At 38.7% G+C, this 21,822-nt stretch overlaps 1 protein-coding gene across 3 annotated transcripts in view; it reads left to right on the plus strand.

Moving 5' to 3' along the window:
• Window positions 1-21,822, plus strand: part of MAGI2 (membrane associated guanylate kinase, WW and PDZ domain containing 2) — a 1,730,241-nt gene that overhangs the window by 1,296,774 nt on the left and 411,645 nt on the right. For all 3 annotated transcript variants that reach the window (XM_066240549.1, XM_066240550.1, XM_066240551.1), the window contains one exon: window positions 2,128-2,185. In XM_066240549.1, coding sequence (XP_066096646.1) covers window positions 2,128-2,185 — 58 coding nt within the window. The remainder of the gene's footprint in view (window positions 1-2,127; window positions 2,186-21,822) is intronic.

The following is a 21,822-nucleotide window of genomic DNA, read 5'->3' on the forward strand; positions in this document are numbered from 1 at the left end:
ACTGATCTGGGCGCAAACCAATGCTAACTGATATGAAGTATTCCTCAATTCTGCCTCTTAGTGTGAATTATAGATTTTGGCTGCATAAATACTCATGTGTTTGATTATAAAGTGCTTCCCCAGACTCTGCTTGGAATGTTATAGATTAGAAAGAATTTGCATTATGTTAACTTTCTAAAATTAGAAAAACACTGAATTCTAAAACTTATCTGTCCCTCAAAGTTTAGATGGGAATTGTGGACTTGTGTTTAATTTTATGATACAGAGAAACAAAGTCACTCAGTGAGATTATAACTTAGTTCCCTTCTGTAATTGTGAAGTCATAGAAATCTGGCTGTATATCAAAAGCATTAAAAAGATGCATGCTCTTTAATCCAAAATCCTACATTTAGGAATTTATCATTACTAAATTACTAGTAAAATGATGAAAGTTACAGGTTTTAGTAAATCCAACACAGATGATATATACATAAAAAACCCTGAAAATCCCAATGTTCAATAATAGAAGCTGCTGGGATTATAAAGACTCTGGCCGTAGCACAGACTACTACTGTGCCACTTTAAAAGCAATATTGTGGCCCTGGCCAGTTGGCTCAGTGGTAGAGCGTCAGCCTGGTGCGGAGAAGTCCCGGGTTCGACTCCTGGCCAGGGCACACAGGAGAAGCGCCCATCTGCTTCTCCACCCCTCCCCCTCTCCTTCCTCTCTGTCTCTCTCTTCCCCTCCCGCAGCCGAGGCTCCATTGGAGCAAAGATGGCCCGGGCACTGGGGATGGCTCTGTGGCCTCTGCCTCAGGCACTGGAGTGGCTCTGGTCACAATGGAGCGACGCCCCGGAGGGGCAGAGCATTGCCCCCTGGTGGGCAGAGCATCGCCCCCTGGTGGGCGTGCCGGGTGGATCCTGGTTGGGCACATGCGGGAGTCTGTCTGACTGTCTCTCCCCGTTTCCAGCTTCAGAAAAATACCAAAAAAAAAAAAAAAGGGCAATATTGTGCAGCAACACTTATATGTGTTGAAAGATGCCCTTGATATTTTGTTAAACAGAAGTAGGCTATAAAATTAATATGCACCATAAGACCTAATTTTTAAAAAATATTATTTGCATATATATATATTTCTTTCTTATATATATATATGAAGGAAATTCACCAAAATATTAACAGTGGTTATTTCTGGATAGAGAGATTGTAAGTAATTCTAATTTTTTCATAACTGTACTTATTCTACAGTGAATTACTACTATATAGTATATTTCTACTATAATAATAAGACTTTTAAATTTTATTTACATATATGATTTAAAGAATGCCAATATCTTACTTAGATTTCAAATTCTGCATACATAATATTAATACCTATCTAAAAAAGGATCTCACTATTTGTATTTAAGAATTAATAATTATAAAGGCTCAGTGTATCATGAAGCAAAGCTTGGTTTTCAACCAGCCTGTTTTTTGTCTATAGTAGCATTTATAGTATTGTTGATATTTTAAATATTGTGTGTTAAAATTACCCATGAAATATTGGATATATAAACCATATTGTCAAGGAAACTATGGTTAGAATCTTAGACTTTATAAAAAATGTGCCCAAAAGTATATAGACAGTATTCAAAATCTGACCCCTGTGGAGAGAACAGTAAGCTAACCATCTTGAATAGTGGGATGTCACTTGAAAATTTGTAATGTCTTCATTACATTCATTAGAAAAAAATTTTGCTCTCCTTGGAAATATATTTTGAAAACATGATCTTTATCCTGAAATGATCGTTTTAACAATACACATAAATAAGAAAGCTGTATGCACTTTCAGGAAAGCAGTTTGCCTTCTGTATCGCCTTGAGTGGTGATAACACGATGACATGCATCCTACTGCGTGGCATGGAAAGAACAGCTAGACCACTGTCTGTCTTCAGAGAGCAGAGCTCTGTGTCTATCTGCCAATCTCCGAGTCGGTGCTTCTAATACTTCCTACGATGTGCATCTGAAATTTAGTGCTGACTCTGAATGCATTATTCCTTTTTGGTAGACTATTTCTGCAATCCATAAGCAATTAACTTACATTAATTTTTATTTAGAAATTGTGGTATCCATTACTTATTTACTAAAAGAAATATCTTTTTGTTTTTCAGAGCTTCCATATGGCTGGGAAAAAATTGATGATCCAATATATGGCACTTATTATGTTGAGTAAGTCTCTAAGTATGATATTACCTTGTTATTAACATGTCATGAAATTGTGTTAGTATTTCATTTATTGAGCATGTGTGGCTAACATTCCCTTTATTTCCCTTTCATCTTACTTTGAAGTATCCACAAAGACTCTGGCTAATTTGTCATTCCTTTTCTTTGACTCAAGATTCTAAAACACCAATTGGAAAAGTGTGTTTCACATTGTCCTATAAATGAGTAATAATTAAAGATATCAAAGTAAATGCCCTTCATTTTGCCATCAAAATGTTGGGTGCTGACTGGGGGTGTAAATGAGATGTTCTATTAAGCTATATTTCAAAGTCAATTAAATGAAGCAGCCATACTTTCCAGTTGAAGGATGAAATAACTTTTAGATATTTTCTCACTTTTTTTGAAATTTGCATGTTGTGATTTATTGAAATTACAAGCTATACTGTGATTTTAAAAAAAAGTTTTTGCTAGATGTTATGCCAAAGGATGGTCTGATGCTTGAGTCATGTCACCTTTATTATATCGCTTATAAGTGAAATGAAGTAAATCCCTGTGCATAAACGCCCGATTGGAAAACAGTGTTAGCAATCTGATTAAGTTGTAGCATCATGTAATAAATTGTTTCTGCAGAGATTTCTAAAAGGGACAGAAAATCCAATACGTACCTAAATATTTTAGAGAGGAACATTCTGATTGGCGGGTTTTAAGCAACCCTTCCTGCCACAGTCTCTCCTAAAGTTTGGGTGAGCTCACCGCTGGTCCCTCAGTTATTGAGAATCTGATCTCATCCTTTGTCACCTGGCCTGTTGCCTTAGGTTGCCACCAGTCATCTCCCAGACTCCAGATTCTCTCTGCAGCGCTCATAGAAGTTCTGATTCCATTACGTCCTGGCCTAAACTCTTCTTGGCTTCCTGTTTTCTTTTCTTTTTTATTTTTAATTATAAACAAATTTTTATTTTAATGGGGTGACATCAATAAATCAGGGTACATATATTCAAAGAAAACATGTCCAGGTTATCTTGTCATTCCCATCACCCAAAGAGAGATTGTCCTCCGTCACCTTCTATCTAGTTTTCTTTGTGCCCCTCCTCCTCCCCCTCCCCCTCTCCCTCCTTCCCTCCCCCTGCCCCCCGTAACCGCCACACTCTTGTCCATGTCTCTTAGTCTCGTTTTTATGTCCCACCAATGTATGGAATCCTGCAGTTCTTGTTTTTTTCTGATTTACTTATTTCACTCCGTATAATGTTATCAAGATCCCATCATTTTGTTGTAAGTGATCCGATGTCATCATTTCTTATGGCTGAATAGTATACCATGGTGTATATGTGCCACATATTCTTTATCTAGTCTTCTATTTTTTTTTACAGTGATTAAAGCCTTTAAGCAAACTCTTGGCCAATACAGCAAGAATCCATATAAGAGTAGTGTCCTTAACATGTTCACCAAGTCCAAGTTGGCCCCAACACCATGCCAAATCCCTGAAAAATGCAACCCAACCTCAATTCAGTCTGTTAGGAGCTGTCACAAGGAGCAGGAGTCCAGGAAAAGTCCATATCCAGAAAAAGTCTGCATGGCACTGGAATTGTTGTCACAATTCTATACTTTGCAGCTCACGTCCAAGTCCCAATGACCACTGCTTCTAGCTGGTAATGATTCAAGTAGACTGCAAAAGCCATTTGCAGCATGCATGGATATGGAGCTTCTATTCTCCTCTGCCTGGAGAGATGAGACCAGGTTGCTTTTCCCTGGAGCTCTGTGACTGTGGCATGGTAAAGAGAACCTTGGGATACACTAAGCTGGGTGGCAAAGGTAGCTTCATAATAGAAGTTGGCAAAAGGGGGAAAGAGAGCTCTAAATTCAGAGTAGGTCCCAGCCTGAAATATGAGTGGGGCATTGAGGTAGGAGGAATAAAGGAAACACTATATATTAAACAAAGCAGCAGAAAATAGGACTATCAACACCCACAACAGAGATCTTCGAGGGAAGAATAAAAAACCTGACTATTCAGGCAAGACATAGTTAAGTGGCCCTTGTGCAAATGAGATCAGTTTACCTGCTTCTTGGATGAAATACCCTAGGCTCGTCCACAGTGTCATAGATGGGGCTGACGGCCCTGGGCACCTTCAGCCTTCAGTGGCAAACCCCAGCATTTTGGGCAAGGTTAGGTCATAGGTGGCTAGAGCAGGGCTGGAAGAGACTGAACCCTCCCTTAGAGGAGCAAGGGGGAAGCCTACCTTCCAGAGTCCCTGTTTCCTCACAGCAGAGGCTGGCAGGCTTCCAGAGGTCGTCAAACTTTTTATAAAAACCGCCCTTTTTTTTTTTTTTTTGCATTTTTCTGAAGCTGGAAACAGGGAGAGACAGTCAGACAGACTCCCGCATGCGCCTGACTGGGATCCACCTGGCACACCCACCAGGGGTGACGCTCTGCCCACCAGGAGGCGATGCTCTGCCCATCCTGGGCATCGCCATGTTGCGACCAGAGCCACTCCAGCGCCTGAGGCAGAGGCCACAGAGCCATCCTCAGCGCCCGGGCCATCTTTGCTCCAATGGAGCCTCGGCTGTGGGAGGGGAAGAAAGAGACAGAGAGGAAGGAGCGGGTGGGGGCAGAGAAGCAAATGGGTGCTTCTCCTATGTGCCCTGGCCGGGAATCGAACCTGAGTCCCCCGCACACAAGGCCGATGCTCTACTGCTGAGCCAACCGGCCAGGGCCAAAAAACCGCCCATTTTTGCAGTGCTGGTCAACCTGGTCCCTACCGTACAACCAAACAGCACTGCGATTGGCCCATCATGAAAGCTAGAACGCCCAATAGTGGGCAGTAGGGACCAGGTCTACCAGCACTGCAAAAATGGGCAGTTTTTATAAAAAGTTTGACAACCCCTGCTAGACCTTCCTTTCCACTATTGAAGCAGGACCCAGATGGCATCCTATGAGACCCCTTTGGGGTGTTGGAGCCTTTAAGGGCATATCCTAAAAGCTGGTAGTTCCCCTGATCTCTATTGGGCTTCTTCTGCCTCTAGGTATCTTAAAAGCCCTGCTCAGAAGATCTCGCTGAGGGGTTTGAGGATCCCCATCTGCCTATATAAATCTTTTCCATATATCTGGAGCTATTTGGAAAAAGACAAAACAGTGATATTAGCTGGATCAAATAAAGAAGGAAATAATTTGCAGGTGAAAAAGATTTGGCATCTCCTGTTTATCAGCATTCAAAAGAAATTTAAAATTTTTAAAGTAAAAAGCATGATATGGTAGACCTGTAGGAGTTCCAGGATATGACTACCCCCTTTTAATTTTTTTTAAATTGACCTTAAAATATTTGCTGGGTACACTTTAATAATACCTTATTTTCTCACTTTTAAGATTCCATTTCAAATCAATAGTATTCTTTCTGTAGATTAGACTTCTATAATATTGGAGGTTTCATTGCCTAAACATAATATGTTATCTTATCCCCTCTATGCACCCTTTTATTCAAAATAAAACCCCTAATAAAGATGAAAGCACATACATTACATTTTTTTAGGAAAATCAAGTAATATTCATAATTTTCAACAGTTAAATGTGACTTGTTTTTCCAGAATGCCATTTTCTGATAGAAAATGTTTCTATTTTCTATTGTATAATGTTGTTTATGTTATTGGGGGGAAGAGCAAAGCCTACATTTTTCCTTATAGGAAGTATACGTCCAAAGGAGTGCACAGGTTGGAAAACAAAAGATGTTCACATTATATATCCAGATCAAACTCTGTTTTATCTAGTCATATTCTGTTTTACAATGATAATCTGGATGGTCAAGGGTTATATATTTTTTAAAATCAAATTCTTTTATTAATTAATTTATTATGTTTACATAGATTCTAATGTCACCCGTGTTCACCAGTACCAACCCCTGTCTCTCCCCGTAATGCCCTCCCCTCTTCCCTCCAGGATTTGCTTTTCTGCTCTCATCCTATCCTATCAGCCTATCATCCCCTTTCCCTCTGGATCCTTTGATCCCACCTCGGTCTCTATTCCACTCCTCAGTTCGTAATGTTCGTTGGATTTCTGATGTGAGTAAGGTCATATGATATAGTTCTTTCTCTGCCTAGCTTATTTCATTTAACATAATAGTTTCCAGTTCTATTCATGTTGTTGCAAAAAATAATATTTCCTTCCTTTTCATGGCCCCATAGTACTCCATTGTGTATATGCAACACAGCCTTTTAATCCAATCATCCACTGATGGACACTTGGGCTGTTTACAGATCTTGGCTATTGTAAACAATGCTGCCATAAACATGGGGGTGCATTTCTCCTTTTCAAACTGTGCTATGGTGTTCTTGGAGTATATTCCTAAAAGTAAAATGGCTGGGTCAAAAGACAATTTGATTTTTAATTTTTTGAGGAATCTGCATACTGTTTTCCACAGTGGCTGCACCAGTCTGCATTCCCACCAGCAGTGCAGGAAGGTTTCCTTTTCTCCACATCCTCGTCAGCACTATTCTGTGTTGTTTTGTTGATGAGCGCCATTCTTACTGGTATGAGGTGATATTTCATTGTTGTTTTAATTTGCATTTCTCTAATGATTAGTGATGTTGAGCATTTTTTCATATGCCTATTGGCCATCTGTATGTCCTCTTTGGAGAAGTGTCTATTCTTCTCTTTTGCCCATTTTTTCATTGGGCTATTTATCTTCCTGGTGTTGAGTTTTTCAAGTTCTTTTTAAAATTGGGTAATTAACCCCTTATCAGATGTATTGTCAAATATGCTCTCCCACTGTGTGATTTGTCTTTTTATTTTGTTCATATTGTCTTTAGCTGTGCTAAAGCATTTTAGTTTGATATAGTCCCATTTGTTTATCCTGTCCTTTATTTCCCTTGAGCGTGGAGATAAAGCAGAAAATATATTGCTCTGAAAGATGTCAGAGAGCTCACTGCCTATGTTTTCTTCTAAGATGCTTATGGTTTCATGACTTACATTTAAGTCTTTTATTCATTTTTATTTTATTTTTGTGAATGCTGTGAGTTGGTGGTCTAGTTTTATTTTTTTGTAGGTAGCTGTCCAATTTTCCCAACACCATTTGTTAAAGAGACTGTCTTTACTCCATTGTATGCTATCACCACCCTTGTCAAATATCAATTGTTCATAAAGGTGCGGGTTTATTTCTGGGTTCTCTGTTCTGTTCTATTGATCTATATACCTGTTCTTCTGCCAGTATCAAGCTGTTTTGAGTACAATGGCCTTGTAGTATAACTTAATATCAGGAAGTGTGATACCACCCACTTCATTCTTCTTTTTCAAGATTGCTGAGGCTATTCGTGTTCTTTTTTGGTTACACATGAATTTTTGGAATATTTGTTCTATATCTTTGAAGTATGTCCTTGGTATTTTAATAGGAATTGCATTGAATTTATAAATTGTTTTGGGTAGTATGGACATTTTAATGATGTTTATTCTTCCTAGCCATAAACACAGTATATGCTTGCACTTGTTTGTATCTTCCTTGATTTCTTTTATCAATGCTTTATAATTTTCCTAGTACAAGTCTTTAACATCCTTGGTTAAATTTACTTATAGGTATTTTTTTTTTTGCAATAGTGAAGGGGATTGTTTTCTTAATTTCTATTTCAGACAGATCATTGTTGGTGTACAAAAATGCCTCTGATTTCTGAGTATTAATTTTATATCCTGCCACCTTGCTGAATTCATTTATCGGGTTCAGTAGTTTTTTGCTGGGACCTTAGGGTTTTCTATGTACAGTATCATATCATCAGCAAATAATAAAAGTTTTACTTCTTCTTTTCCAATTTGAATGCCTTTATTTCTTCTTCTTGTCTGATTGCTGTGGCTAGGACTTCCAGAACTATATTGAATAAGAGTAGTGAAAGGGGGCACCGCTGCCTTGTTCCTTTTTTTAAGAGGATTGCTTTTAACTTTTGCCCATTGAGTATGATGTTGGCTGTGGGCCTGTCATAGATGGCCTTTACCATGTTGAGGTATCGTCCCTGTATTCCCACTTTGCTGAGAATTTTGATCATAAATGGGAGCTGGATTTTATCAAATGCTTTTTCTGCATCTATTGATATTATCATGTGGTTTTTGTTCTTCCTCTTGTTTATGTGATAAATCACATTGATTGATTTGTGAATATTGTACCAGCCTTGCTTCCCCAAAATAATCCCAGTTAATCCTAGTGTATGATTTTTTTCATGTATTGCTGGATCCAGTTTGCTAATATTTTGTTGAGAATTTTAGCATCTAAATTCATCAGAGATATTGACCTATAGTTTCTTTCTTTGTGTTGTCTTTGCCTGGTTTTGGAATCAGAATGATGCGTGCCTCATAAAAGGAGCTTGGAAGTTTTTTCTCCTCTTGAATTTCTTGAAAAAGCTTGAGAAGAATAGGAGTTAGTTCTTCTTTGAATGTTTGGTAGAATTTGCCTGTGAAGCCATCTGGCCCAGGGCTTTTGTTTGTTGGGAGTTTTTGATAACTGTTTTGATCTGATTTGTTGCAATTGGTCTATTTAGGTTTTCTGATTCTTTCAGATTGATTTTTGAAAGATTACATTTTTAAAGGAATTTGTACATTTCACCTAGGTTGTCTAATTTTTTGGCATACAGTTCTTTATAGTATTTTCTTACAATCTTTTGTATTTCTACTGTGCCCATTGTTACTTCTCCACTCTCATATCTAATTTTATTTATTTGAGTTCTTTCTCTTTTTTTTTTTTTTTTTTTTTTTTTTTTGGTGAATCTGGCTAAGGATTCCTTGATCTTGTTTATTTTTTCAAAAAACCAGCTGTTGGTTTCATTGATCCTCTGTATTGTTTTTTTAGTCCCTATGTCATTTATTTCTTCCCTGATCTTTATTATTTCCTTCCTTCTACTTCCTCTATGTTTTTCTTGCTGTTCTTTTTCTAGTTCTTTTAGATGCAGGCTTAGGTTGTTTATTTAAGCTTTTTCTAGTTTCTTAAGGTATGCCTGTAATATTATGAACTTCCCTCTCAGGACTGATTTTGCTGTGTTCCACAGATTTTGATTTGTTGTATGCTCATTTTCATTTGTTTCAAGAAAATTTTTTATTTTTTTCCTTGATCTCACTGTTGACCCAGTTGTTGTTTAATAACATGCTGTTTAGTTTCCAAGTGTTTGAATGTTTTCGGTTTTCCTATTGTAGTTGATTTTTAATGTCATGCCATTGTGATCAGAGAAAGTGCTCGATATGACCTCAATTTTTTTAAATTGGTTGAGACTCATTTTATGCCCTAATATGTGGTCTATCCTAGAGAATCTACCATGAGCACTTGAAAAGAATGTATATTCTGCTGCTTTAGGGTGGAAGGTACTGAAGATATATATTAAATCCAGTTGATCTAGTGTATCCCTTAATTCTGTTGTTTCTTTGTTAATTTTCTTTCTTGAGGATCTAGCCATTGATGTTAATGGGATATTGAAATCCCCTACTATTATAGTATTGCTGTTGATCTCTCCTTTTATGACCATCAAAATCTGCTTTATATATTTAGGTGCTCCTATATTAGGTGCATATATATATTTATAATGGTTATCTCTTCCTGTTGAATTGTTCCTTTTATTGTTATGTAGTGACTTTCTTTATCCCTTACTATAGTCTTTGTTTTAAAGTCTATTTCGTTAGATATAAGTATTGCTACCCCAGCTTTTTTATCATTTCCATTTGAATGAAATATTTTTTTCCATCTTTTTACTTTCAGTCTATGTGTATCTTTTGTTTTGAGGGAAGTTTCCAGCTATGATTTTATTGTACAAGGTCTCTAACCCTTGTTCTTTCTCTTCTTCTTCAGGAACCCCTATGATGTGGATGTTGTTTCTCTTTAGGTTGTCACAGAGCTCTCTTAGAGTTTTCTCAGACTTTTTCCATCTCTCTTTTATTTGCTGCTCCCCTTCCATGCTTTCACTTATCTTGTGTTCTATGTTGCTAATTCCATCCTCTTCTTCATCCAGCCTGCTTTTCATTCCTTCCAGTGTAGTCTTCATTTCTGATACAAATATTGATCGACTTACGACCTATGCAGCTTATGACCATTCGACTTTACGACCACAATCGCTAGCCATGACTGCTCTGCATCTGGCAGCACAAGCGTTGCCCAGCTGGGCGTACATATGACAGTACGGACCAGCTTCCAGCAGTACTACCATCTCTGCATGCACCGTTTCAACTGTTATCTCAGACTCAATACAGAAATTTGTGTTTTGTGTCTTGGATATTTTTCATCAAACCCCTCCCAAGATGTCTTCCAAGAAGATATTGTTAAACCAGTTGTACTGGTAATACAGTGTTTTACTTAAACCTGATGAATGTCAAAATAAGAAACAAAATGGTGTAGAGATGATACAAATGGCATAAAATGAACGAATAAAATTATGATATATAACAATAATGAAAGAAAATTATGATAAAATATGACTTAAAGATTTTTATAACATCATTTCACAGTACTGTACATATAGCCTACTCAAGTTATGACCAAACTGTGTTACAACTGGTCTGTCAGAACCAATTGTGGTCGTAAGTCGAGCACTAGCTGTATTTTGTTTGTCATTTCAGTCTGGTTCTTTATGATTTTTGTGTCCTTTTTGATGCTTTCAATTTTTTTACTGAAGTGTTCATTAAGTCCATCCATCATAGCTTTGAGATCTTTAAGCATCCTAAAAATCATTATTTTATACTCTGCATCCAGTAATTTGATTACTTCTGATTCATCCAAAACTTTATCAGCATATTTATCTTGTTGAAGCCTATGACTTATGCTTCTCTGCTTACCCATTATTCTCTATGACTTGTAGGCTTCTTCCAGCTGTGATCTCCTTACCTAGTAGAGCCTCTTTGAAGTCTTGGTTTGTTTTCTTCTCAGTTTTTTTTAACACGGTGGTAGTCTTGTTTACTGATCTCAGCAGGGGGCTTATTTGGAGCTGTATCCAGGAATGCAGTGGGTGTAACCTGAGACTCTGAAGGCTGGATTTGCCAGCTTCTCTCCGGGGGCAGGGTGCTTTCTTCATTTCTGTAGGGGTAAGTGTATCTCAGATCTCCATGGAGACCTGAGTTACTGCCTCTCCTCCCCACTTTCTGTTTTCAACTGTGTCTTGTTGCTCTGATTGGAGCTGGAGAGCTTTCTGGAGGTGGGTCACCCAGAACCACTTTAGGCTTGTGCTTTGTTGAGGGTTCAACCCCTGCCCCAGCTATGACCACCTCTGCTCTGGATAAGTCAGCTTCTCAGGTCATGCCAAGCATTCTTCTGCCCATCACTGTCTGTCTCTGTCTCCCCACTTTCCTTTTGGAAGACAAGACAGCTCTCTCAGCAAACTTTGTTCCCAGGTCCCCAGGCAAGTGGCTGTAAGTGATATTTTCTGCTCTTCTCCTTGTAAGGAGAGCCCTTCTGGGCTCTCAGTCTTACCCCACCTTCACTTTTGGAAGCAGGGGAACCCACCTACCATGGCTCAGAGCTCCCTACCAGGCTTGGTGTGGCTTCCTCTTTGCTCCTTAGTTTTCAGACCTGTTCTTTTAATCCAAAATTGGTTTTTCTCACTTATTGTTCCTAAATTAATTTGTAATCCAGTTTGGAGGTGTTAGCTGGGAGTCTGTGCACCTGCCTACTCCACTGCCATCTTGGTTCACCCAAGGGTTACAAATTAATGGAATTATTGCTGAATTGTTTTTCTAACAATATTCAGTTACTGAGCTTTTACTAGGCATCAAGCCCTCCTTTATGTTAGGGATGTATGGATGAATAAGACTAATGCTCCCTGCCTTTAAGCATCTTTCTCATCACCATTTGTCTTGAATATTTTGACCCACTATTTTCATTTGAAATTTTGGCACCCAAGTCAGTTATTTCCAGTCAAAGTAAATTGACCTCATTTGCCACATAAAATCTTCTAACATAGTAGCTAATGTTTTAATGTCATGTGGGTATACTCAGTAGATGCAAAAAGTAAGATGAATACATGGAAGTGTCTCTAATTGCAAAAATAAAAAGAAATCACTTCTAAAGAGTTATATGTCCCCTAATCTCACTATATTGTGAACCAATTAAAATGTACAAATATTTTAGGCCCTGGCTGGTTCACTCAGCAGTAGAGCATTGGCCAGGCATGTGTAAGTCCCAGGTTCAATTCCCGGACAGGGAACACAGGAAAAGCATCCATCTGCTTCTCCACCCTCTCTTTTCTCTCTATCTCTCTCTTCCTTTCCTGCAGCCAAGGCTCCACTGGAGCAAAGTTGGCCTGGGCACTGAGGATGGCCACATGGCCTCCTCCTCAGGCACTAGAATGGCTCAGGCTGCAATGGAGCAATGCCCCAGATGAGCAGAGCATCACCCCCTGGTGGGCACGCTGGGTGGATCCCAGTAGGGCATGTGCGGGAGTCTGTCTGACTGCCTCCCCGTTTCTAACTTTGGAAAAAATACTAAATAAATAAATAAATAATACAAATATTTTAATATTAATTTAATACCAGTCCCTGGATGAATTTATCAGCATGATGCATTTCCAATATATGCTATCTTGTCTTAATTCAATGAATCAGATTGTACTGTGCCAAAGCTTATTACATCGGAAATCCAAGGCAGTTCCATGTAAAGAAACAGAACTGAGATATCTGACATGCCAGATCTCATTTTTAATATGCTTCCTTGGAGAATTCATATAATAAGAACCTTTTCCTTAGTCCAGATATTAGCAGATGTCATAGAAAGCCAGATAACAAATATTTTGGACCAAGAGACAGGGCAGATATGGCCTGTCACAATTATTCAATTCAGCCATTATAGTTTGAAAGCAACCATATCTGTCACTTTAAATAAATGAGCATAGCTATGTGTCAATAAAACTTTATTTACAAAAACATTCAGCTGGCTGAATTTGACCTGCAAAACGTAGTTTGCTGACCCTTACCGTTTTCTAATTCTTCAGATTGTTCTTTAGTGTCCTTCCCAGCTCCTTTTGAGCTGAAATCCAATGTGGCAAACAATATTTAACTCAAAGTTTTATTCTTTGCTCTAATTATCTACCATAGTAGTGAGACATTGACATGTCAGAAGATAATGCTTCCTACTTTCTTGATCATTGAGGTATGTGTTCTTCAAGATATGCTGCTTTTTTATAATTAATTATTAAATTGGATGTTGACTACAACCTTAAAAGAAAACTCCTCATTATTATTATACTTCAAATAGTTATGCTTTTATTTATTTTTATTTTAATTATATTTCTCTCTATATTTCTCCACTTTATTTATTTTTTTTATATCACCACCATAATCAGAAAACTACTTATAATTTAATAAGTCATGTCCTGTATTTGGACAGACTGGCATTTAATAGTTTTATATTTCAAATAATGGTTGAGGTCATGATATAGTTTAACTTCCTTCAAGTTGCATCCTGTCCTATTAACTTGCCATGGCTTTTCCCAACTATATGATACCATAAGGTGTACCAGTACCAATATGGGTGTGATAAGGCCAAGCAGAAAATTGAGATACATCATTCGAACCTTAAGAAAATTTTAAGAAGAATTATATCCCAATATTTCTTGGAAACATCTTTTGGAAAAAATAATCAGAATAATTAAAATACCACAATGTATTTTATGTAATATTACTTGAAATGAGGGATATTTTCCATTACAACAAAGACAACTTGTCCATTTGAATCAGAATATGCCTGTTTTCGTGATTTAATTGTTCAAAAAAAAAATGTGAATCTCATCTCCATGACACTATAGTTTTCACAAAGTATATATTGGTTCTGAATAGTTTTGTTTGTGAAATCTATATGAACAAATATATGAGCATTGTAAATATTTATCATTTTCAGTCCATAGAGTAATTTTGTTGGAAAAAAAAATCATTACCATATTTTTTGCTCCATAAGATGCACCTGACCATAAGACACCACTAGGGTTTTAAGGAGGAAAATAAGAAAATAATATTCTGAACCAAATAGTGTCAAAATATTTAATGAAATACAGTATTTTTCGCTCCATAACACACACGGGTATTTTCCCCTCCACTTTTTTGGGGAAAAAGTGCATCTTATGGAGCGAAAAATATGGTGATTTCTTATAGTTAATTTATACCTAAAAAGCAACTGTCTAGTTTAAGTTGCTACATTAACTTTTCAGTGAAAATATCATAAATATAAAATATAATATGCCTAGATTAAGACAGATTGTAACTGAAGTGCTAACAGTAGTATCAATATCTTAAGGAATCATACATTTGAATTTGCAATTTTAGTATTTAGCTAATGTAATAAAGCAAGGTGGTCTTTATGATAAATCTGTAGTCAAGAAAATGGTGATTCATTAATACTACTGATGATAGTCAATGGATTCTCTGCAGGACTACTACTTATGATGTTTAATTATAAACTCATTTATGGAATTGGAGGTGCTATTTACAAAATATGAAAACATTTTACCTCCCCACCCAGTGACAAAAAGGCCCATGTGAGGACATTAGTAGTCCAGCTCAGCTGTCAGTCACCCTTCAAACAGACCGACAACTGGGAGCAGAAGTTGCAAGTGGCCTTTTTGTCATCCGCAGGGCACATCAGCTTGAACTCAGTCTATGCCTCTGGCACAAACACTCGTTCTCCTGTCAGCCACAGCCAAGCAAATAGGAATTTCAGCAATCCATAGAAGGAAAGTGTTTCTATACATTGAAACTGAAAAACCTATATTAAATAGCTTTTTGACCACTGTTCCTGAGTTTACCTCACTGAGCCATAATTCTGTCCTGTGCAAAGTCCATTTTAAAGTTACAAGTTTAATACATTGAAAAATCAGAAAAACAATCATCATCACCATATCTAACTAGTTAACATTTACTGAATACTTAGTATGAACTGGGCTAGTGTTCAACTGCGTTTACAACATTTATAACCCTTTCTCTAGTGATAGTGAGGTCAATTGTCCTACGTTTACATCGAGGACACTGGCTGAAGAAGTTAAGGAACTTAACCAAGTATCACATAGCGTAGATAGGAAAGATTCTGCACCCAGGCAGAATCTATAATGGTCCAAACAAGCCTCAGACTCATTACTGGAGATGAGTGAGGGGTCTCCAGAGAAAGTCTCCTCTCTGGATCCCTTTTAATACAGGGTCACAGCAGGATGTCCAACAATGGGTAGTCATGCTGTGCTGCTCTCCCCCTACTTCACAGGGCCCTGGACACCATGGCCACTGGGAGCAACACTTGTAAGGTTTGGAAGAGGAGGAGTCCATATTGCATGGCTCTTAACACAGAGGTGTTGGCACTAGTTTGGAGCAGTAAGGGCAGCCACACAACTCTGTGTGTTAGAGAACAGTGGCAGCTACTCATCTATCTCATTTACAGCAGCTCTTATTTCATGTACAGAGAAACCAGACCAAGTTTCTACTCTGTATAGCAGCAGGGAGAAGTTAGCCCAATTCTTCATGACCAACACCAAATCTATGATAGGACAGTCCTTAGCTACATGTTAAAATATTTTAAGTTACTAACCAGAAATTAACTGTCACTGCTCATGAAGAAAGGGGAAAAAATTTTAATGAAAAAAAATGCAAACTGTAGAGTTGAACAGCTGTGACTTTTATACAAATGTGGTTTCTTCCTCCACATTTCTTGTGAAATTACGTCTGCTGGATACATTTTGATTTCAATGGCAGCTACACAATTTGCTTAACTAGCTCATCCACAAAACACAATTTTCCAGAACAGCTTCCTTGCAAAGCTGCCTCCTCTGGTGCGGGTGGAGAAGCTAACCAGATAACTACAGTGAAAATGAGAGTGCAGATTGGCAGATGTGATTGATGTTCATGGCAAAGTTTTGCAGGGTTTTCATGTGATGTCACTTATCTGCTACTCTAATACATTATTTCTGTGCAATTTCAGAAAGTATGGAAAACACTGCCGAATATCTTCAATGTAACATTAAATGTAAAAGAAAAATCACATTCATTTCATTATTAACAGTGAAAATTCATCATGATGTAGCAGCTTGCAAAGTGGTTAGAAAGAATTTTAACTCAATATCAAGTCTTAAAAATGTTTCTCACCCTGGCTGGTTGGCTCAATGGTAGAGCCTTAGCCTGACATATGGATATCCTGGGTTCAATTCCCTTTTAGGGCACACAGGAGATGCAACCATCTGCTTCTCCACCCCTCCCCCTCCTCCTCTTTCTCTCTCTCTTTCTTCCCCTCCCACAACCATGGTTCAATTGGTTCAAGCATATCGGCCCTGGGAGCTGAGGATGGCTCTATGGGTCCTCCTCCTCAGGCACTAAAACTAGCGTGGCTGCAAGCGTGGCCCCAGATGGGCAAAGCATTGGCCCCAGACAGGTTGCTGGGTGGATCCTGGTCAGGGCACACAAGGGAATCTGCCTCTCTATCTCCCCTCCTCTCACTTGAAAAAGAAGAAAAATAAAAAAAAAGAAAGAATGTTTCTCTTAGTCATGCCTTTGAGAAGTTCTCAAAATTTTCCAAAGAAAAACCTTTCTAATTTTATAATTCTTTAAATCAGCACAACTGTAAAATATTTCCAATTAGAAATGAACAGAAAGGGATAGCCTTTTTTTTTTAACAGAGATAGAGACAGAGAGACAAACAGACAGACAGACAGGAAAGGAAAAAGATAAGAAGCATCAATTCTTTGTTACAGCTCCCTAGTTGTTCATTGATTGCTTTCTCGTGTGTTCTTTGACTGAGAGGTTACAGCAGAGTGAGTGACACTTTGCTCAAGCCAGCGACCTTTGGGCTCAAGACAGCAACCATTGGGGTCATGTCTGTGATCCCACACTCAAGCCAGTGACCCGCGCTAAAGCTGATAAGCCTGTGCTCAAGTCAGATGAGCTCATGCTGGCGACATCAGGGTTTCGAACCTGGGTCCTCTGCATCCTAGTCTGACACTCTGTCTACTGTGCCACCACCTGGTCAGGTGAAAGGCATAGCCTTTTAAAATCTTGCTTGTTCTTAGAGAATGTTTTTCTTGTACTGAAAGTTAATTTTTCAAATTTTCAGTTTTTTCCTTCGGTCTTCAAAAGCTAACCAACTTATTTTTTGATGCTATTTAAAGAACTATTTATCAAAGAAATTTTTCCCAAAAAAATGTCCTCCCCAGAAATTTGTGTAATAGAAGAGGCTAAACTGCATTGGCATTGTTGGTGAACTTGCTCGGTGACATTCTGTGCTAAGGTGAGCTCTAAACCCTGTAGACAGCATGTGCTCGTATTAGTTGCTGTCACTTAGTGTCTGACACTGTGGACAGCAGTTCCACAGCATGCCAGCCCAGCTTCCAGCTGTGAGATCTTGAGTAGACAGGTTACTGAGAAGCAGAAGGAACACGAGAGAGAAGTGATATTACATGCCAAACAGTATTCTAAGTGCTTTACCTATCCTAGCTCACTTAATCCTTACTTAAACCCTATGACATTTGGGGAAAAATAAACAACTATGGAGTTTGTAGTAAATGGAGGTAGAATTTGGACCTAGACAGTCTCATTCCCAGCAGTGGAACATAATTAATTCAGATACCTAGTTAGTGCTCAAATAAATGTCATATCTCCCAATAACATGGATGAACCCTTTCCTTTGGCACTACTGCTTTTCTAGCTCTTTCATGACTACCGTAAACCCCCCAAAATAAACAATTCTAAGACAAATGTTTGATTTATAAGAAAAACATATTTAGTCTACGTTCAGAAATGTCTCTTTAGCATTAGTGATAATCCCATAGCCCAGTGCAGATGCTAAAGCAAGTGCCGTTTCCATAGCTGCCACGGGGGGGGGGGGGGTGTCTCGGGGTAATTTCTAAGGAAGTTATTGTTGTCGCCATTGTTTACAGTACATGCCGTCTAATATCCCTGGGGTTTGTGATGATGGTAGGAGGAATAGTAATGTTTGAGGCACTGTTTTAACTTGTAATGGGCTTTTCTATCCATCATCCCAGCTGACGGTCACAGATGGCCAGAAGGTTGAAGCTGTCTGAGGTCAGATACAGCTAAAAATGACCTTTCAAGTCAGTAGCTGTGTTTTTATATTAACATAAGATGGTTATACTTTACAAAGTATTTTCTCATATTTACTGAACAAGCACAACTCAGTTACCTTCACAGTTGAACCAAAGGAACCTACCAATATAAATAGGAGGTTCTCTTATCTCTAACTGACCTACAAATAGCTCTTTTTTACTGAATCATTAGACTTACATTTTTACCTACTTACAGCTGACCTAGGCCAATTACAGTCTGTGGCATCATTCCTTGAAAAAAAACCAACAACAATGAGGCTTCATAAGTGAGGGATCTCTGAGTTGTACACATGCTCCTTATGCGAGATTAGCGCTTCTGAATGTAATTGGTCATTCCTACTTACCTCCTCTGTACCTACTTAATCATTTCATACCATATAAATTCCAGCTGGCTGTTGATTCACTTTCATAATACTACGTTTCAACCACAGATCAGGAAAGGCTATGGTTTCTTTCTACTCTTCATGCCAGCATCCCTCAAATATATATAATATATATTTTAAGATTTTATGTATTGATTTTTGGAGAGAGCAGGGAGAGAGAGAGAGAGAGAGAGAGAGAGAGAGAGAGAAAGGGGGTAGGGAGGAGTGGGAAGCATCCACTCCTAGTAGTTGCTTTCTGTATGTACCTTGACCAAGCAACCCAGGGTTTTGAACCTGCAACCTCAGCATTGCAGATCAATGCTTGACCCCTGCACGACCACAGGTCAGGCAATCCCATGCAGGAAAAACCTGAATACAACCCCTTCATTTACCCTTACCTGAAATTAGAGGTAGTTTTTCATGCTCTGAGATACTATCATTGCTGGTTCATTCGAGTAAGATCAAAATTTGTTGTGTATTTTAGTTACTTTCTTTTTCCTTGAATATCTTTTCAACCAAAGAAAAGTTGACTCTGTAATTAAATATACTTTTATTAGCAACTGTTTGATCTCATAAACTACCTTATGTAAGAAATCTTCTGGTTCTAGGTAAACAATGTTTCAGGCACCCAGAAGTTTTAAATTGGTTTAATTGCAGGTAGACTTTTACAAATAAAAATGAAGTATTTGCCTTGACTTCAGGTTTACAAAAAAATGTTTTTTTCAAACTAATTTTTATAATTCTACTAAATTATTTTCTTTGTCTTGAAATCAGTAGTAAAGGACAAGAGAATAATTACTCCAGCTTTTATCAACTTTTCTCTGAGACTATATTTGTAAAGAAAGATAAATGTCACATAAACCCTGACTTTTTTTGTCTTAAGAATATTCTATGAATCTAACAAATGAAATCAGGCTCTTCTTGGGCACCTCTGGAGAGGCTACTCTCAGGCCAACAACACAATGACACACTGTGTAGCAGAGCCTAGGGGAACTCAGGGGAGAGACAGCCCTATGAGGGACACAGGAGAGGGGACCGTCCCGCTGGGAGCACCATGCTGTGTGCCCCCAAGCAGGACCACAGTCCCTCCTACTCCTTCTTTATAGGGCCGTGCAAACCTAAAGTGGCCTTGTCCAGGCAGGGAGGACAGCCTGCACTTAGGGAACTGTTGCTTAAGTGGTTGTAGACAATCTTTTTAGATGATGTGACCTGCTCAGTGAGAACTGTTCCTGCACGGAGAGGACCTAGAGCCCCATGGGAAGCGCTGTCACTCCTGCTGGAGGAGGACAAATAAGAGAAAACTGTCCCCATCGCTCACTGGACAATTCTGTTTGTCTCTTGCCAGGGCAATGTTATATAACTAGCTGTCAGACAAACAAGTTTGTAACAGGTTTGCTCACTTATATTTTGCCTACTTGTTGCATTGGCATGGGGCAGCGCTATGTGTCCATAGTCTGTGAAAGGTTGCGGACTGCCTGCCTTCATGGGGAGGGGCAATTGTTTGTTGTTGTTTGCTGGAGAAGAGGTTTTCTCCCCAACCTGTTTTGCTGGGGAGTCTAGAGAGAGAGAGAGAGGGAGTGCTGAGGCTGATAGGGGCCTAGGAGTCCAGAAGGAGAGTCTGGAGAAAGAGTCCGGGTTGTGAAACCCAAGACGAGTCAGGGCTTGGGAGCCCTGCGAGAAAGGGAAGCAGTTTTCCCTGTTTGCTTGTCCACCATTGAGACTTTAATAAAGGAATGGTTCATCATTTTCTGGCTCCACAGTTCCTTTACCATCTGCCCGAATCCAATGAGAACCTGCATCTCCATGGCCATGGCACTGGCCACCAGTCATACACCAGCAGATTATTGTCATCTATAATTTGTGAAATAGCTTATATACAGTGTGTCCGTAAAGTCATGGTGCACATTTGACCGATCACAGGAAAGCAACAAAAGATGATAGATATGTGAAATCTGCACCAAATAAAAAGAAAACTCTCCCAGTTTCATACCTATTCAGTGCAGTTCGATGTGGACTCATGCACAGATATTTTAGGGCTCCTTAGGTAGCTATCCTGTATAGCCTCTACAGATTCATCACTGACTGATGGCCTACCAGAGCGGGTTTCTCCACCAAACTGCCTGTTTCTTTCAACTGCTTATCCCACTGAATAATGTTATTCCTATGTGGTGGCGCTTCGTTATACCTGTAAATGCGCCTATATTCACATTGCACTTTTTTCATGGATTCGAATTTAGTGAGCCACAGAACACACTGAACTTTCCTCTGTACTGTTCACATCTCGACTGGCATGGCCGTGGGCTGTTCCATTGTATACATGGTGTTACATCATCATCTGCGCATGCGTACATGCTGCCACATCATCCTACAGAAACTGGGTTTTCCTTTTATTTGGTGCTGATTTCACATTTCTATCGTCTTTTGTTGCTTTCCTGTGACCAGTCAAAAGTGCACCATGACTTTACGGACACACTGTATTTTATTAATTCTCTCTCTGAATTAAACATACCATGTTTCTTGTGTGTGATCTACAAATTGTCTCATGTTACCAATCTGAGTCATCGCTTACATTAGAGCAGGGGTCCCCAAACTACGGCCCACGGGCCGCATGCGGCCTCCTGAGGCCATTTATCTGGCCCCCGCTGCACTTCCAGAAGGGGCACCTCTTTCACTGGTGGTCAGTGAGAGGAGCATAGTTCCCATTGAAATACTGGTCAGTTTGTTGATTTAAATTTACTTGTTCTTTATTTTAAATATTGTATTTGTTCCCATTTTGTTTTTTTTTACTTTAAAGTAAGATATGTGCAGTGTGCATAGGGATTTTTTTCATAGTTTTTTTTTTATAGTCCAGCCTTCCAACGGTCTGAGGGACAGTGAACTGGCCCCCTGTGTAAAAAGTTTGGGGACCCCTGCGTTAGAATCATACCTTAGATCGAGACTAAGTTCTAAAGTTAGCACATAAAATGAAAATTACATAGAGTCGAAATTATCCTAACAGTCCCTTAAGATCATATAGTGTTGGAGACTAACATGCTGAAAAATACACAGCCATTTATGTTCCTTTGCTGTTGAAAAAAAATTTTTTTCCTGAAACTAAAGTAGTTGGCAGGCATTTAGGTCTTTTTGATCTTTGATAGCTCCACAACCAGAATCACATTTATCTCAGAGAGATGCTAACCCTGTTGAGGACTAAGGGAATTTACCGAAGCTAAAGAAACAGCATGTTCATGTCATTCTTTGGACAGCTTTCTCGTA

This window comes from Saccopteryx bilineata, chromosome 7, assembly GCF_036850765.1.
Source record: "Saccopteryx bilineata isolate mSacBil1 chromosome 7, mSacBil1_pri_phased_curated, whole genome shotgun sequence".
Taxonomy (NCBI): domain Eukaryota; kingdom Metazoa; phylum Chordata; class Mammalia; order Chiroptera; family Emballonuridae; genus Saccopteryx; species Saccopteryx bilineata.